A 20,143-nucleotide genomic window follows, 5' to 3' on the forward strand; every position below is an offset into this window, starting at 1 on the left:
GACGTAATATTTTAAAATTCTGTGTACCTTTGAAACTCATGAATATCAATCGTTTGATGGAAAATACAGGAAATAACGTGAAACTAATATGCACCTGGGTTTCAGAGATGTTTAAATGTTTAATAGTCAAATCATTTGCGTGAAGAACATGAGAAAGTTTGCCTTTCGACTACATAGATAACATATTATTTTCTCCGCGTGTATCGTAAGTACAAGCCTGTATCTTTTAGAAGATCCTCCGATCAGGTATTCTTGCTGAGACAGATAATTCAGGAACTTTGCGACGATCAACTAATCCCAATCAGTCAACAAACTAAACGCATAACATAAAACTTTCATTCTCATTTAATATATAGAAAATGAAAAATCTGAGTGCCAACAATGCTATGTGAAGAATCGTATTTCAAAATTTGCCTAATTTTAATATTCATTGACATGTGAAAATCAGTTGCATAATTTTAAGTTAAAAAGGTAATTTTAAGGTACGAAAAAAAAGAGAACTGTTTTTTCAAAGAATGGGGCTTATAACTCTTCTAAATGTTTACATATTAGTTGGGAATATATTATTATAGACTGGTGATATATTTCTAAATTTCTGTACTGTATAGAACCGGTAAAAAGGAATTAAATGTACGCAGCAAAATCAAGGAATTCAAGATTTTAAAGTAGTACGTTCAAAATACTTATATTATTTGTCTCTACTATGCAGTATAAAATTTAATAGCTACATTTTTTTATTGTACTTTCTGTAATTTTTTATAAAATATAAGTGCACCTTTATTCTGCTCTTATGTTTCTTAAAATAATTTAAGTTCAAATATTTTAAAATAAATTTCTGTATATCCGAATGTCTTCATTTAGGACAATTTAACTTATAAGCTGATAATTTATTATAACATTTCTCAAAGTAAATGCCTCCATCCTACATCATTCAAGTTAAAAAAAAAAAAAACTAGAAAATTTTCTTTCAAATTCATGAATTCTTTACTGCAATTACTTATAATATATTATTACTACAGGTCCTTCCTGGAGTTTCTAGCACGACCTTATATCCATTTCATTAGAGACTGCTCATACACTTTTGAATAATAAAGCTCTGCTTTTCACAGCGTATATTTTAACCACGATTAAATATGTTTAAACATGTTAACTTGATTCCATATCAGTCTCGGTTATTTTTTTAATTCAAAGAACAGTTCTTTCAATAAACGAGCATGTTTTCTAATTTGCATGGATGTTATTATAAATTTATTTAATTACTATATTATTAGAACTTTTGACTCTGATTTCATCATTTCTTATGAAAGTTATCAGAGAGTTTCATAGTCTTTTAATTTTAGCAAGTATTTTTCCATTGAAATGATTGCTACTAAGACGTAGTTTAATTACATTCACTTTGATTTTATGAATGTAATTATATTTTTAACTCTTATTACCTACCCATCATGTCTTCAAAAATGGAAATGGAAACAATTTACCAAACCACCAATATTTTAGGTTTTAGACTGCAGATTTTAGCAATCATAAACGTGAACTATAATAAGCCTTCCACTTACTTAAAAACATACGAAAACATAAGAGCATTAAAAAATTTTTAAGATTTATTATTTTCCTTAGTTTGGAAGTTTAGGAGAGACAGGCGAATATGTCATTCTCTGCAATATGATAACCATATATATACAACAATATATAATAGCATAGTCAATGTTTAAATAATATCGGCATTATAAAGTTTTTGAATAATGAAGCGTGTCAATTTTCCATATTTAAAAATTTTCTTTAATTAAGCTTAATATAAATCCTTGAAAACAGCTGAGAGAGAACGGCTTACTTCTCTCATAGCATAGCACAGATAAATTTATTTACGTTTGCTTCTTTATTGAATTATTTACATCTGTTATATCTATTTTACATAATTTTAATAATAACTTAATTTAATTTATTAACCCAATTTATTTTTAATAACTTAATTTAATTTCATTAATGTGCAGTTTTTAAAATTAAACTTATTCATAATTATTCTTATTTTTCTCGTATAGAATTGGACCCGTTGGGCTGTTTTAAGCTGTACTCTCCTACTGGTCTCCGGCTTAGGAGGAGGTGGTTATAGTGGTGGAAGCGGAAGTTACGGTGGAGGAGGCGGTGGTTTTGGAGGTGGAAAAGGAGGCGGCGGTTACGGAGGAGGAGGTGGAGGTGGAGGTTACGGAGGAGGAGGTGGAGGTGGAGGCGATGGAGGAAAGACAGTCTTCATTGCTGTCCCTATTAGGACAATTAGTGGTTTAGGAGAAAGTGGCGGCGGAGGATATGGAGGTGGAGGAGGCGGTTATGGAGGAGGAGGAGGAGGCGGCGGAAAAGGTGGTTTTGGAGGCGGCGGATATGGAAGCGGTGGTGGAGGAGGAAAAGGATTTGGTGGATTTGGAGGTTTCGGTGGCGGCGGATATGGTGCTGGCGGTGGAGGAGGAAAAGGTGGATTCGGAGGTTTTGGAGGATTAGGAAGTGGAGGATATGGCGGTGGCGGTGGAGGAGGAAAAGGTGGATTCGGAGGACTTGGAGGATTCGGAAGTGGAGGATATGGCGGCGGAGGAGGAGGAGGAAAAGGTGGATTCGGAGGTGGAGGATATGGAGGTGGCAGTGGAGGAGGAGGAAAAGGTGGATTTGGAGGATTCAGTGGTGGTGGATACGGAGGTGGCAGTGGAGGAGGAGGAAAAGGCGGTGGCGGCGGAGGAGGAAAAGGAGGTAAGAATTTCTGAACATTTAAATTAAATTATATATTTTTTCAAGATGTTTTTCCAGAAGCCAACTGTTAAAATACCGAAAAAAATAGAAACCTGCAAATTTTCAAATTATCATGCACATTTTGAAAATTGTCTGACATTAAATTATGCTTATTTTTTAAGCATAAACGTTTTAGAATTTTGCAACAAACGTCTTTCTGGAAATATATTTTAACCTGAGAAAAGAACGTTTCCAATTTCTGATGCGCAACTTTGTCTACTATGTTGCAACAATGAAAATAACATGTAATTTTATTATTTTACCAGATTTCTTTCAAACAAGAAATATTTTTTACGCTTATGAATGCACCTTTATATATGAAGGAACTCTAATGATTTTTGTCTCTTTTACTATCATGGAGATATTATACAATCATATAATGAATTTGCATACTTCTTAAAACTAAAATATTAACCTGAAAAATTATATAAGTGTTTTACTTAATTTAAACTTTGCTATTTCGTCACCTGTACCATAATGATACAAATAATACGCAGTTTAATTATGTTTTAAAGAGATACCAAATGCTGCAAACAGCATCTTGACAATATACATAGTAGTATTTTTAAAACTTTCATGCAATAAGTATATTAACAATGTCATGTAATTAGTGTCATTTTTACTGAAATAACAAAACTAAAAGAGATAAAATGCTGTTTCATCTATTTTAGTTTTGTTATTTCAGTAGATCTTTTCACAAAGCGTATCTTTAAAAGTTTACATTTTTCAGGCTTATTTAAGATATGCATTTATGTATAGGATTTGACAGCAGTGTTAGTCAAAACATAAATAAGACATAATAAAATACATAAAATGCATGGCATAATAAATTTTATATTTTATGTAATTAACTCGTATATCTTCTAAAATGTAAACATTAAATGTATCAGATGTAAACATTAAAGTGACGGAACAAACAAAAAGAAAGGGAAAAAAACCGAGAACTTATTTTAAAATTCCAGCTTTAAAAACACCATGTCATATGTTTGCTGGCCGTAGCGTTTCCTCTAATCTAAAGTTTAAAGTTACGAATAAAAATTCTTTAAAAATTGAAATGAAATTCCATTTTACTTTGGAGTAATGTATAACGTACACAAAATTATATATATATATATATATATATATATATATAACACTGATTTTTTTCCCTTCGAAAAGAAAAATTAGTGATATATTTTAATTAAATAAAAATTAAAAAATTATTAATCTTAAAATCACTAAGTGACAGCTAGGTATAAAATTTAAATTAAATTAAAAATTTCTATGTTTTTAACGAGCTAAATAAGTAAATGATAAGCCATCTTTTTCATACATGTGCAATGTTATTATTTTCGGTGCAATCATAGTATTTGGCTGTTTTAAATTCAAAATTTATATGTCATTCAGTTCATTAATATTGAACAGTTCCTAAAATTATTAAAATGTGTTATATAAGAATTATAACTTACAATTTTTCAATTGCTTATTTTTGACTGTATTATTATTTTGACGTATTAAAAGAGTACTATGAATTAGATATGCTTTTGTTCTTCATTATGGAATGTACAGTTCTGTTCTTGCTTTTCCCACCAGGTAGCGGAGGTGGCATAGCCATTGTAGGAATCACTCTCACCCAATTAGGCGGAGGAGGAGGCGGAGGCGGTTATGGAGGAAGCGGAGGAGCTGGTGGTAAAGGTGGATTCGGAGGATTTGGAGGAGGCGGTTATGGATCAGGAGGCGGTGGCGGCGGTTATGGATCAGGCGGAGGAGGAAGTGGCAAAGGCGGATTCGGTGGATTTGGTGGTGGTGGTGGTGGGTACGGTGGCGGAAGTGGAAAAGGTTATTAATAGTTGGTAAGTTACAAAAATATGCATTTTAACATTTATATGTACGTTTCATGAAGCATTTCATTTAAAACTGATTAAAATTTTAATCACAAATATAAAAAATAGATAACATGGTGATTATGAAGTGGTCAATGCAGTCAAACCTTGAATTTAAATCAGGGGATTATAATGTGGTTAATGAAATCAAACCTTTAATTCAAATCATTCTAATCATTCTTCGAAATGAACAAAAGAAGATCTATTCAACTGAGTGATTTAGATAGAAAGTATTTAAATTAATATTTTCTCATTCAATTCAAAATTTAAAAAATAAAGAATGAAATATATATATCTTACTTATGTAATCTGTCTTAGAAGTGAATGGGAATTTGATTACTCGCTCGCAACATGAAGCAATTAAATAACTTTTATTCTACATCCACATTAAAGACTGAACATTTACATTAAAGACTTATTAAATTAAATTAAATTTAAGCCAAAGGTATTTCTCCCACTTCCGTAGCGTGCCTTCGTGGTGTAACGGTAGCACGCTGGGCCGGTATTCCAGAGGTCCGTGGTTCGATTCCCGGCGAAGGCGGTTGCATATTTTTCATATTTTCTGCTTCCAATTGACCTAATGACTCTACAAGTGGCGCCCGAACTAAAAGAGTTGTGGATGATGATTCTCCGCACCAAGGATTTGGCGACTAGGTCCCTTAAAACCCTAGTCGCCCTTTAAAAAGGGGAGTATATAAGGTATTTCTCCCACTTCCCTAGCGTGCCTTCGTAGTGTAGTGGTTCAGCACGCTGGGCCGGTATTCCAGAGATCCGTGGTTCGATTCTCGGCGAAAGCGGTTGCTAATTTTTCATCTCCCCGGCTTCCAAAAAGTCCTAATGACTCTACAGATTAACATTAATTTTTTTTTTGGTTCCCCCTTTTTCTTTCATTCTCTTACTCTTTTTTTAAACTTTTGTAAATATTAATAACAAAGATAGTACTATTATTAATTTTACAGAAACTTTAATATTCAGCGTTAATTAAAGCTACAAATACTGTGGTTAATATCTGAAGTGTGTGTTGTAATGGATAGCAGAATTAAGTATTATTTGCCTGAGAGTTTTATTTCTTCCACCTGCAGGTTTTTTTCAAAGCCTTCACTGGTTCTAGAGGTGTCATAACAGCAACAAAGGGGATATAAGAAGAAAAGTCTGATTCTTATTGTCATTCTCCGGTATGATTCACGAACAAGCTTTTACACAAGTTCAAAGAGGTGTCAAGTGCTTGGAACGACGGTGTAACAAATTGTGATCCAAATGTAATAAATTATTATGTACATGATGTAACTATGCTGCTTTTTTTCTCAATTTACATACACAGTAAGATTTAAAATCAAATTCCGTGTTTCTCAGGTATTCACAAAAGAAGCCGAGTCACAGAAGAGAAAAAATATCGCTAATGTCATGCAGTTGGAAAAACTAGGATGTTTGATTTCGGTTCCTTATTTTAGTCTTGACTTTATGAATCCATAAAATGCATTCTTTGCATGCATTCTAATTGCCAGAAATAAAAACGAAATAAATATCTAAAATGAATCTTATAATCTCTTAAGTAATAAATAAAACTGAGAGATGAATAATGAATTCAATTACATTTATCTCAATTTGAGATAAAAAATTCTTTCGTTTACATTGATTATCAAATAGCTTTCTTCACAGCATTACAAAAAGAAGGAAGATCTATAATTTTACAAAAATTATTCACTAATATTTTTCTTTTTATTATTTACTTATTCACTAATATTTTTATTGGCCCAGTAGTTCTGAAAACTGCCTTTTATTCCTTAATTTTGTAACTGCTGCGAACATTTGCCTTCGAAAAAAGAAATATCTTTTTCTTCTAGAATTTTTTTACTGATGTTGAAAGAAATATTCAAATATACGAAGCCTTTAGATCAGAGATCTCCAAGCTTTCAGCTTACTTGAGTTACAATGGAAGAGGACGAGATATTCTGGACTATACGAATTATTTCTAATAATTGTGGCAGATTGCGATCTCCAAAGTAAGTGAATCACACAATTGCATATGTTTCATGGAATATTTTAGGGTTTGTTCAGGTTTGACACATGAAAGAAACTTTTGAATTTCACATCTAAGGGAAAATGCGCAGGGTTGACCGCGTTAGTTCAAATTTGCTCATTATAAAATTATTACTCAGTATTGATATGTATAAGAAAGCGCATACAGAGAAAAGTTTTAAGTGATTTCACTTGATTCATACGGCCAGCCACCACTGCCCAACCCTGACGATGACTGACATGAAAAAAAAAAAGTTAAATATGTTTATGTAATTTAAACTATTGTAGCTGCTGATTTTTTTCGCATGATAACAGCAACATAGGATTATTTTGACATCTTATACATAATATTTCATTATAAGTTTTATCTATAACTAAAAAAATCACAAAATCATTGTGATATCCGGCCTTGAATTTGAGAAACTAATGAATCAATGTCTGGATCAATTGGAGTGGTTGCAATTCTTAGGAAATTCTCGTCGGGATATCAAATGTATCTTCGGGGCATGTTGGCATTCGTTTTGTGCTTCGCGCTCGCTTCTTGGGCCGCCATGCGGCCTCAAGTTACGGTTTATCCCTGCTTTAAAGTAACGAAATGTTTGTTATTAAATTAATGCTGACGAAACTTTTAAAATTATCTGCCTAATTATGCTAGGCCCTTTCGTAAAAGCTAGTTCTTGTTTTAATTCAGCTTATGTAAAGTAAAACATGACAGCCCTGACTGTTAAAGTAACAAATAATAAACGATAAGAACCGCGTTATATGAGCAAATTTGTTAAATGTTCGAATGTTAAATAGAACTTTCTTCTTCAGCTGCGATTGATCTGGGCCTGCATTGTTGCATCAGCACTATTTAATCTTTGAAATTACTAAAGTCACGCAAATTTACTCGCGTTATGATAATTAACATTATTTTTTGCAGAGTTTTAGATTGGGCAAGCTATTTACTTCGAAATGTATTATCTTCTATTTTAAAAACGGCTATTTAAAAAATACTATAGAATGTTTCACAAAATTATTTTCCGAATTAATTTTTAACTCATAGCTCCTACATGCGAATTAAAGCTAGGAATTATACAAGTTGTCTTGCCTTTAAAGTTCTCACGGGATTAAACGAGTGGTTTCTTCTCTTCTACCTCTGGAAACACTTTTGGAGGCCAAAACCAGCTTTCTATTCATCAAAGAACACTGCCATCTTGGTAAAGCATACGTGGGCAGAATTCTGCTAATTATATTTTATAAGTCTCAATATTTGAAGTCATTTTCTCCTACTCTGCTAAAATTTAAAACGACTCACGACTATACGCACATTTCCCAAATGGACGTGCATATGTTGACTTGAAATTTAGTAGCTGCATTCGCCATATATTTCAATTTTGCACGCCAGCCTCTGTGTCTGTGATCAGACATATATTTAAATTCTGTTTGTCATATTTTGCTGGGAGCACCTGTAAAATCATATTTCAATAGGATTCTAGCTAACGGTGTCTGACTTTTGAAACTTTGCACTAGGCTGCTATGGCGGGTTTTTTGCATTACATACATTTATAAAAAGCAGATGTTGCTTGTTTTCCCGTGTTTGGAAACAGGATTAATCTATTACTAGGAAACAAAAGTTTCGTTCTTTCCTTTATTGTTAATAAAGGAAAGTACGAAATGCCCTACAAACGTAGAAAAACTCTTCCAGAACTGGTGGATTGTCTACTACTGACCATTCTTATTCAGAATTCATCCAAATCAGAACTGCCTGAAATTCTCGGTCGGAGAAAAACCCTTAGACATCGCATAATTTCATAAAGTATATGTTCCTATTCTGTAAAGTAAATAAAAATCTTTTGTGCGAATGAAGAGAAGGAAAATAATAGATGAGTTCCACTTACTTGTTCATATTATAGTTTTACATGATCAATAATATTTTCGAAGTCACAAAAACATCACTTTTTTGTTTCTGTATATTTAACTGAAAAGTAAAAGGATTTTTGTGCATCTGTCTAAAAAACAAGCAATATTACTGCTTACATTTCAACATATTTCATATGCGAGTAAACAATTTATTGTATTTTAGGTCCATAATTTGCTGTTAAATAGCTTCGCATAATGGGAATAGTAATGTTTATGTCTGTACGGTGTGCTTTCCTCTAGAAATGTCAGAGTATACTCTAAGTTTCTTCAAAATTTATTTTAAATAAATTTTAACGAAGATTCTGAAAAAAATGCATTGAATTTCACTTACAAGTAATTTTAATGCTATACATGTAATCCATGGAGATAATATAATCGCTTTTCATAAGTACCTATATTAACGAATTACAGTACTAATTTTTAAAAATTCTGAATAATCACTTGCACAAATAAATACTGTTTTCTCAATAAAGCTTGTATATTTTTAGGGCTATAGTAACTGAGGAAACTCATTCTTTAAAATGTGTATGCATTTTACAAAAGTTCCCATTGTTGCTGTACGTTAGGAATATAAATAGAGCGTGGGTAAATCAACTAGATCAATCCTGAGATACCTAAAACTGATTCTCAAGCTAGTAGTTAAAATTAAAATAGTTTACAAAAGAAATACAAAGATACTAAGCTGTAAATGAAGTTGTGTTTTATCTCAAATATCTTAGTTTTAATATGGTGTGATTCGGATTAGTTCGCAATGAAATCCAGGGTCTAAAAGTTCTCTGTTCTAATGTAGGAAAGCTTTCCACAGGTATTAACGATCTCCACACTTTCCAAATTAGGAATTTCTTAATGCATATAAAACTTTTACAGACTTTATTGAAATCTAAAAACTAACATCGACGGAAGCAACGAAGAAAAAAGTAACTCACTGTAATTTATATTAATTTATACTAGTATTTATATTAATACTTACAGTATTTCGTAGTGTTTACATTAATACTCATAATCCTTATATAATTACGATATATTAATAAATCTACCGGTATTGCAACGCCCTTCTGCATTAGGCTTTTTGCAGTATTAAGAAAGGTTATTCAGTGATAGGCAGCCCTTATCTATTGCAAATACTTCATTTTCGTAGCATTAAACTTAGTAATAAGACATATTTCGCGAACAAATGTCTTATAATCAAAATCATCTCATTAGATTTATTCTTAGAAATAGAGTTCGTAAAGTTTAGTGACCTTTTTAAGAATCATAAAGGGTAACCAAGCTTTAGAGACTGTCAGCGAGTTATTGCTAAATAATACCTGAAACTAGAGAAGGTATGTAACGGACCCTTTATTTAAAACTCGATAAGAACAGAGGGCACACACAGGGCTTACAAATCAGCTAACCTCTTGTGGGTATGTCGGTCAAATGTAAAATTTTAATTAAATAAGTTAGTTGCCAAAGGTTACGCAGATCAGTTTAACGCGAAATTGGCTCAAAACTTAACCGGCTTGCAAATTCAATACCAGCAATTGTAATGCAAGGCCGAAGACTACGAATCTTATCTGATCTAGCAACCTAGTAAAGTGAACTCGAGATTCAGAACTCTTACAATCTAAAAACCTCATCTTAAATACACGCGAACTAAGTTTGCATTCTGGCGAGAAAACGGAAGGTAGAAGTGACAGTAAAAATCCAAAACATAAAATAAATGGTTAATTACAATAAAGGAACCTTACAAGTTTTATATAGTTATTTTCTTGTTATATTTTAATGTGGGCTAAAAGTGAAAGCAAGATTATGTTTCGTTTCAGCTCCTGTATAATTAAAAATTTATCGAGTTTTTTTATTTTTGAATTAGAATGCTTGCTAAGGCAAGTAGAAAAGAGAGCGACATCGCATCATGGCAGCCATTCTGATTCGTCGAGGGGTGATCACTCTCCTTGAGGACTTGTCTCCTGCTTCATTTTTCAAATATTATTATAGGTCTATTTTTCTCCAACAGGCTGAAAAGCACCTAACCCACTGGGCCAACACCTCCTTATAGAAGGAAGCCGGGACACTGGATTGTGACGTCACGCGTAGTCGTCTATGTCGAAACCCCGAGAGAGCAACGAAACAAAACAGGCTGCGCGCTAGTGCCGTACTTAACGTTGATTTCACTATTTGATATAGATACTTGGGTGGGATTTTATTCAGAGATTCAATTATATATAATGAATAATTTAATTACTTCAAAATTTAACACAATAAAATTTGACATAAATTTAAGAATTTTTTGTTTCTTATTTCTTGACTTTAATGAATTATACTTCCTTGTAGGTTTCACAGCAGCATTTAAAAAGTTAAAAATCAGCCATACTAACTCAAAAAAGGAATTTCTGACTTTTCCCTCATAATTTAATATTGCTTTATATTTTTCTAATATTTATGAAAAAAACCCAAATTATCTGCATACAAACTATTACTTATCTCATTTCATTTTTCTTCCAATCAGTAATTTGTCTTTAAAGAAAATGGTATAAAAATGCACTAAATTTTGTCTATAATATGCTATGTGTCTTGCAAGTTTCAAATAAATTAGTATAGCAGAGGTTTGCTTAGCAAATAATTCAATGTGCAATTTAAAATTATTGCTTAAATCTGTAGAACCAATAATATTAGTTGTATATGTACTTAACTGTATTGTGTTAGTTATATAGCTGAACTTGAAAATAAAGATTCACAAGTGAAAAATAAAAAAAATTTATTTACAATTTTATGCAAGCAGTCAGCATAACAACACAACACCTAAGTTATAACATACAAATAAGTTAAAACCAGCTGATCTCTTTTTATCAATAAATTATTCAAACTTTCTTGTAAAAATTGAAGCAGAAATCTCATTAAGCATATTGCCATACTAAGAAATCTCATCAATTCTTATTTATTAACAGGTGTGAAAATTTCAAAACTGCTTCTATATTAATTGGGTCTCATCAGAAACAATAAGATGAGACTATGTGACCTTAATATTTAAATTTTGATACTGCAAGTCCAAGTTTCTATTCGTTAAATTTCAACCCATTTTGTCTGGCAATTACAAACACCGTTATTAACTTTTTACAACAGCCAATTAATAGTTTCAAAATGTATTACGATACTGCCATAATATGGATAAATATCGGGCAAACACTTGAGAAGACCGTTCATTACCATTTAAAACACTTCAGGTGCACAAATGATATTAAATTTTATACGATGGCTATTATTATTTATGAAGCATATAAAGATACATTCAACAGCAAATGGATGTCAGAATCACCAGTATATGTAAAAACATTTATTGATGTTGTGTAAAGGAAGTGATTATCAGTTAATGTTTCAAATATAGAAAATAATAAAAATGTTTTACCTATGCACCAGTATCCAATTTGAAAGTATCTGGTCACTACATGCAACACAATTTTGTTGTAATTTTTCCAAGCTAAAATCGTGATCTTCTAAGTTACTCGCTATCAGGCTTGTTTAATTTAAGCAAAGAATATATCAAAATGATTTGTCCAGAAAGCCACCAGTCTTAATTATGGGACACCGGTAATTTCAAAATGCACATGAAAATCACAGGTTTGTGAAATGAGTGCTCCTAATCAGAGACACCCTTTATTCAGCCATTTCCCAGAATAATAGTAGGAGTTATTACAAACCTGTTATTTTGTCGCCATGCTGAAACACATAACTGTTATCTTGATAAAGTAATTTATCATATGGTAACATGAAAATTATACTCAAATGATATAAGTAATGGCCACTTAAAGACACAACATAGACCCTTTTTTACACAACAACAAATTAAAGACAAGGAAATGAATTTTTCAATATTTTTATGTGTAAAACAGTCAGTACATGCCCATATAAAAAATATATATTATAATGACCCATTCTCAGCATAAAAGCAGCAGTTACCATAAACTTGTCATCTTGTAAGCATGCTGAAACACAACTTTTATCATGAGAAAGCATTTTACAGTATGTTAACACCAAATGATAACCACTTACTAAACATTAAGTGGTAGCCATTTAAATACAACCCAGATACCATTTTATGCAGCAAACACTCAACAGCACGAAAATGAATTTTTCAATATTATCATCTTTCAAGTGCTCTGAATATAAAACAGTCAGTGCATGTCCATATGAACAAAATTATAATGACCCATTCCCAGTATAATAGCAGCAGCTATTATAAACATACAATTTTCTAATCATGCTGGAAACATAACTGTTACCTCGATAAAACATTTTACCATATGTTAACACAAAAATTATATCAAAATGATAAGAGTAGTGGCCACTTAAAACATAACCCACACACATTTTTATGCGATGACAAATTAAAGGCAAGGAAATTCCTTCTTCAATATTTCAAGTCATAGAGTGGATATATATATAAATATATTTATATACGTTTGGTGTGGCCGATTGCAACCAAAATACGAGGTGCACATATACATGTTATAGCAGTCCTATATACAAAATTTCAACGTTCTGAGGCTACTCGTTTTTGAGTTATGTGAGATATGTACGTACGCACGAACGTACGTAATTCTCTTCAGAATTAATTTTAATTTCAGTTTTTTTAAGCAGTTTTATAATTTTTTTGAAGGAAAAGAGTATTTTATTCTGTCCTTACGTACAGATATGGTGCAAAAACATCGTTAAATTGCATTCGATAGCGGTCAAAATGGATATTTTCGGTGAAATATGCTGCCTGAAACTTTTCGCGATTACAATACTTCCTTTTTACTTCGTACAAGGAAGTAAAAAGGACATGCCTTCTTCAATATTTCAAGTCATCTAAATATAAAACAGTCAGTATATGTTCATATCAACAAAATTATAATGACCCATTACCAGTATAACAGTGGCAGTTATTATATACATATCATTCGGTAAGCATGCTGAAACATCACTTTTATCAGGAGAAAGCATTTTACCATATGTCAACACCAAACTTATACCCAAATGATAAAAGTAGTGGCCGCACTAAAACACAAACCGAGATACTTTTTTACGCGATGACAAATTAAAAAAGGACATGCCTTCTTCAATATTTCAAGTCATCTAAATATAAAACAGTCAGTATATGTTCATATCAACAAAATTATAATGACCCATTACCAGTATAACAGTGGCAGTTATTATATACATATCATTCGGTAAGCATGCTGAAACATAACTTTTATCAGGAGAAAGCATTTTACCATATGTCAACACCAAACTTATACCCAAATGATAAAAGTAGTGGCTGCGCTAAAACACAAACCGAGACACCTTTTTACGCAATGACAATTTAAAGGCAAGGAAATGCCTTCTTCAATATTTCAAGTCATCTGAATGTTAAACAGTCAGTATCTGTCCATATCAACAAAAGTATAATGACCCATTACCAGTATAACAGTGGCAGTTATTATATACATATCATTTTGTACCCATGCTGAAACATATCACTTTTATCAGGAGAAAGCATTTTACCATATGTCAACACCAAACTTATACCCAAATGATAAAAGTAGTGGCCGCACTAAAACACAAACCGAGATACTTTTTTACGCGATGACAAATTAAAAAAAGCACATGCCTTCTTCAATATTTCAAGTCATCTAAATATAAAACAGTCAGTATATGTTCATATCAACAAAATTATAATGACCCATTACCAGTATAACAGTGGCAGTTATTATATACATATCATTCGGTAACCATGCTGAAACATAACTTTTATCAGGAGAAAGCATTTTACCATATGTCAACACCAAACTTATTTTACTATATTTTACTGTAAACTATATTTTACAATTCTGCCTGCCTCTAATGAATGGAGACTTTTTATGCATGCAAATGCCGCTGTTTCGACCTTGGAAAAATTTTCAAAACTTGGATAAAATAAACATTGCCCAGAAGTTTTTTGATTTATCCAGTTGTTCCTGACACACTTCAAGATGTGCACTGAGTCAATAAAAAAAATAGTGGCCGAGATAAGTCTGCAGGGTTTTTATACACAATACTAATTTTTGGAGGCATACAAAATAATGACATGGCTTTTTTATTTATTGAATTATTGTCAGAGACAACTGCCACAATTCTATAACCTATATTTTCTAAACCAATTATAATTTTCTTAAGATATTGATACAGATCCTCAGCATTTAATGATTTAACTGGTAATATATGTGCCACATCCTTGAAAGGTGATAATAAGCTACGTATCATAAAAACATAAGCACTTGCAGCAGCTTTTTCACAGTTGTAGGCCATGCCACACAAATTTCCTCCTTTAAAATCGAAACATGAATTTAAATGCACTTCATCCATCATAATAATTACAGTTTTATCATTTTCTTCTAAATCCTTGCATCTTTGTTTAACATATCCTAAAAAGTCATCATTAAATTGCTCAGTAATAGGATTAAGAGAAAACGTTGAACAAATTCTACGAATAGTACGTGGATGGGGAATAGAAATGTAACCTGAATGTCGTAAAAACTTGTATGCATGCGGTGAGATCGAGTTTAACAAACTGCAAAAAATAAGTAAATCTGGAGTATATCGATACTTCTCTTTCTTTACATTTAGTTTATTTACTTGCTCTGAAAGGAAGTTCAGTTCAGTTTCTTTTTCAGGTAACACTCTTTTCAATTCTGAAAGCATATCATCCACAATTTGTATAGAATTCTTAATATATTCTTCATTTTGTAAGTTATGAGACAGACTTTCAACTTCCTTTAGTACTTCTAGAAACATATTTACATTACTAATTTTTAGAGGGAAAACAAATTTACCAATAGATTTTATAGCGATGTTTTTAATATAAACACATACTGTTAAATCCTCATTTATTACTACCGATTTCTGAATTTCTGGAGCTGGGTCACTTAAAATATCAAGTAACATAGTTGAATTTTCAGTATGTACAGTTGTCCAAAATGTTTCTAAAATCTGATGTTCTAGGCAATTATTGAATTCAATTAAACTTTCAAATGATCGTTCATTATCATACCGTTCTTTCATTTTCAAACTTTCTTCTATCGCTTTCTCCAGGTATTTCTCTTCTAAACGAGCTTTCTTCTTTTCTGGTGACATTCTCGATACAGAATTTGATGACATGTAGGATGGGCCATCAGGGAACTGAGAAGGTATGCATCCTTTTTTCAAACGTGGCCTAGAAATTGGGGCTTTAATTAACTTCGCTGATTTCTCATCATACATTTCGATTTCTCGTATTATTTCATCTGATCGAAAATGTAATTCACATACCTATAAAAGAAAATATTCAAAAATCAACTTGTTGTGAGTACAAAAGTTAGATGCATGTTAATATTTAGTAACAGAAGTCAATAAGCCCTATGATTTAAATAAATAATTTGATACATAAATACGAATTAAAAAACCAGTAATATCATTTCAATTACGTGTATAATTTAAGTAATTTGTAAAATCTGGAATGCTCATCATAATGATTACAGCTTTATTTACATTTAAAGAAAATTATATATTTGAGATAATTGTTTACAACAAACACTGGTTACCAAATACAAATAATTACCTTGAATACATCATACCAAACTTTCATATATCATTACAAAAATTTTAAAATGAAACCTATTATGATTACTTAGTAGTTCCTTGTCATATAAATTATGATAAATTTGGAATAACTACAGAATCTGCCTGCACAGTATACTAGAAAGCATTTACAAATTATTGGCATTTATGTAACTACTAAATTTAGAATTATTCCTGTTATATGGAACTTTATTTCATTCATAAAACTTTGAAGGAAAATATTTTTTTGAAATGATTAAAACAGGCAAGATTAAAATCTTTCAAACATAAAACTTCTTACCCACAGATCAAAATCTAATATCGTAAGCATAAACATCACATACCTATCAATAAAAGTAATAAAAAAATGTAAAGATACAAAACATAAAAAATGCAGTAAAATTGAACTTACTCTGGTATGTTTAGTAGGTTGAAAGCCATCTTTTCTTCGTAGACTCCTTATCCATTTCATCCGGAGTTCAGTCTCATTTGGAAACTTGAATACAGCCACTTTTGGTCCGTTTTTATAATTACCACGACATGTGGCTACAGCACATTTATGAGGCATCGTATGAAATTATAAAAGCACGAGACAATATATAAAAAAAGCACGAGACAATATAAAAACTCTGTCGCTAACGCAAATAACCGCTCCACGTTCATCGCTCTTGGCTCAACTACGGGGCTTTGATTTTGTTTGAAGGAGCGAGGTGAGTCAGAGACGACTACCTGTGACGTCAGAGCTTCCCCTCGCTTCAGTGTCCCGGCTTCCTTCTATAAGGAGGTGTTGACTGGGCCAGCTGTTCCGTCGATGGTGAAAAGAAAAGAAAGAAAGAAAGAAAAGTTCAATGTTAAATTTGTCATTAGTTATTTGATATTAAATATTTTTCGCCTTTTATAGCCAAGTACAAAGATATATAATTTGCTTTTGTGCATAGTTTAATGGAAGATGTTAAAAGGGAAAATTGTTATATTTTTTATACAAATAGAAGTAATCTTTATAATTGTTGTACATAATCCTTTTTTGCCGCTAATTAAGATGATGCAAGAACATTCTGTACCATACGTTTTATCTATTCGGTATAGTAAACTAAAATTGTTTGAAATGAGAAGCTGAACTGGAATATGAAATTCCTTATACAGTAATCCATAGTTAGTTCTCGTAAATATTCATACTTAGTATAATATTCCTTTCTTAATTGTAAACTTAGAATAGTTTGTACCATGTCGATACGCTAATTAATTTTATTTGTGTTCCAGTATTTCACAGAACAACTGTGCAGTGAAGTTTCTTTAAAGGCATTAAATTTCCTTCTTCACATACAAAACAAGTGATATCAAGTAATCATGTCTTTTTTAGTTGACAATGATCAATTGCTTCTGCAACAATGAATTTAAGAACATCTCACATCTTTGAATGGAAACAATACCTGTTTATTTTAGTACTCCAATAAAAACATTGTTGAATTCATCCTTTCATAAATGCATAAAATTTCAAATTAAACGAAATCTAATTTGAGATCTAGAACAAATAAATCATCCGATCGATTTAAAAACGTGTTGCTTAACTTTGATTTCTGCTTATGCCAAAGATGAGAAGACATAAATTAAATTGACTGCTTCCTCATCTCAATTTTAGTCAGATTTATGAGGAAATAAGAGCTACGTTTGGTGAGAATCGTTACTCACATATTAATACCATCGATCATCAGCATTCATCCATTAACCGCGAAGAAAACAAAAATCGGACTAATCATTTTTTATGGAATTTGCATATGTTCCCTGGCAAACGAATATACTTTTCCTTCCATGAGTTTTCCTTTCTACTGACAGCGAATGAAAAGGGAAGTCTTTTCCAGAAGATCGAATTAATTCCCATGCTTGTTTTATTCATGCACTATTGTTAAGTGGATCGTGAAGGCTCTGTTTTTTTCTTTTTTTTCGGTGTTGATTCTGGGATTGCTGGTGCTGCCAAAATCACTCTTAAAATTTTTTAAAATACATTAAATTTAGCGTCTGTTGCAAGTCAATTTGGTTTTGTGCTTAAAGCTTGCTACAGGCAGGAAGGTTTTAGACTGTTAGCCGTTTCTATGCAAAATACTTTTTTCATCAAAAGCAAATTAATTAGAAGCTAAATAGTTAAAGTAAACATTTAAAGTCAAGTCCTTTCTTAGACTATTAATGTAAATCTTTGCTCTTTTAAAAATCGAAAAAAAGAACAGTTAGTTTGTCAAATTACTTACACTACGTTGATAGTAGTGCGAATTTAACAATCACTCTTGGCATATTATTGTGCGTAAATAATTTTATATAATAAATAAAATAATATAATAATTATATAATTCAATGCATTAGTTTTAGAATACAATACAGTATGTTAACAATGTTTTGCAATGCATAAACATTGCAAAACAATAAACATTGATTGTACAATATAGTAAGCTTACCTGAAGTCCTGCTTTGACCCGAACTATCAAGTTTATTATTTTTTCCCTATTAATTGGTAAAACTTTAAAAATGCCGAATATATGAGAAATAAAAATAGAGCAGCCTCCGGTAAAACGAGCCTCCGATAAAACGGCTTCTGGGCAATAAAATATCCCCTGTCTTACATTCACTGTTGCCAATCTAAATATTTTGTATTTAGGTCTAAGTACTTTGAAGTTGTTTAGATATTTTTCTCCAAAATATGTAGTTATGGTTAAGTTATGTGGTTTAAAGAATTTATATTTTATTTTTGCATTCAGGTTTTTTTTGCAGAATATCGAATAGCATGTAATCTACAAGGTCCAAATATTATTTCATTTTTTAGATATTCTACTTCACTTAAAGTTCCCAGCTCTGGAAATTCACTTGCCACGTGATTGTTGCGCACCTCCTGTCTTAGTTGGGTTCAAATTGCTGGTCAACACTGGCGATTATTTTGTGCTATTCTCTAAAATCATTTGAGCTTAAAAATGCTAAAAACAATTATGTTTACTCATGAATTTAAAAAGAGGTATCCCTTTTTTTGTAAAAACGTTTTTGATCGTACTTACAAAGTGAACTGTTAACTGCGCTTTTCAGAATCTTCAGTAGCTTACAGTGGATTTAATTATTTTTAATAAAATATAAAACAAATTGCATTACAAAGTTAACAAAAGGCCCACCAGCGGCCGAGCGGTAAAAGCCTCTAAACACTGGTAGTTCGGTCCGGGATTCGGTTTTTCTTCCATGTGTAACGTGGATACGAGCCAGTATCCCTTAAAACGATCTCCACGGTGCATCCTTCCCTTTCCGTGTAGTGCCTAAAGTAATAAGTTAAAAAAAAGTTAACAAAACGTTTATTTAATAAGAAATTTGATATTGATAGTTTTTTGAAATTTTTATTTATTTGGGTGTAAGGAAGATAATTCTACTGTTATTTCGTATCCCAGATTTAAAAGGCTGGATCTTTTTTCCCTTTTATGTTTATCAAAGCCGAAAATCTGAATTCGCGCAATAATTTGTGAGAAAAATGTAATAACAAGCTTAAAACATTTTGTGATATTGCTGGATAACTATATTTAACATTAATCCAGAACGAATTAATTGATTCTTCTGAGTATTTTAAAATTAAATCTCGATTATTACACACCAAAATTAATTCTTCCTCTTCTTTTAAAGTTAAATCATGCATCAATGTGTTGTTTACCACAAATAGATTTTTAACTAAATTTTAAATTAAAAATAAGTTTTATTTAACATACCAACGTTAAACATCATCCGCTCCATGATATGTAAAACTGTCTGTTTTGAACCAATCAAAATTATTTAGCTTTTAATTTGGAAAATTGAAGAAATAAATGAGCCTAAATAGATTGTAATATCAATGAACATTTTTAATGACAGAGATTAACTTAAACATAGTTGCGTACAGCAGAGAAAAAGGGCGAAAAAGTAAGAATGGTATACATATACATACATACGTAATAAACAGTTACGTCATCATCACCGCGCGGATAAACACGAACGGCGCATGCGTTAGGAGAAGC

General features: G+C 31.5%; 2 protein-coding genes across 3 annotated transcripts in view; one reads left to right on the forward strand and one right to left on the reverse strand.

Annotated features, from left to right (window-relative positions):
• The window catches only part of LOC118181231 (uncharacterized), a 123,107-nt gene extending 117,183 nt beyond the window's left edge, over positions 1 to 5,924 (forward strand). For both annotated transcript variants that reach the window (XM_085818711.1, XM_035350650.2), the window contains exons 2-4: positions 2,040 to 2,736; positions 4,348 to 4,607; positions 5,720 to 5,924. In XM_085818711.1, coding sequence (XP_085674837.1) covers positions 2,040 to 2,736; positions 4,348 to 4,601 — 951 coding nt within the window. In that variant the 3' untranslated portion in view covers positions 4,602 to 4,607; positions 5,720 to 5,924. The remainder of the gene's footprint in view (positions 1 to 2,039; positions 2,737 to 4,347; positions 4,608 to 5,719) is intronic.
• A 3,016-nt stretch (positions 5,925 to 8,940) lies between these two features.
• On the reverse strand, positions 8,941 to 16,786 carry LOC118183398 (uncharacterized). The gene is made up of 3 exons (XM_035353255.2): positions 16,543 to 16,786; positions 15,586 to 15,842; positions 8,941 to 8,950 (listed from the first exon to the last, which is right to left on the reverse strand). Exons 1-3 carry the CDS (start codon positions 16,696 to 16,698, stop codon positions 8,941 to 8,943), a joined length of 423 nt encoding a protein of 140 aa, XP_035209146.1. The 5' UTR covers positions 16,699 to 16,786.
• Between the last annotated feature and the right edge of the window lie 3,357 nt (positions 16,787 to 20,143).

This window comes from Stegodyphus dumicola, chromosome 6 (assembly GCF_044657685.1).
Source record: "Stegodyphus dumicola isolate Sdum_Otavi_A_Nest chromosome 6, ASM4465768v1".
Classification (NCBI taxonomy): Eukaryota; Metazoa; Arthropoda; class Arachnida; order Araneae; family Eresidae; genus Stegodyphus; species Stegodyphus dumicola.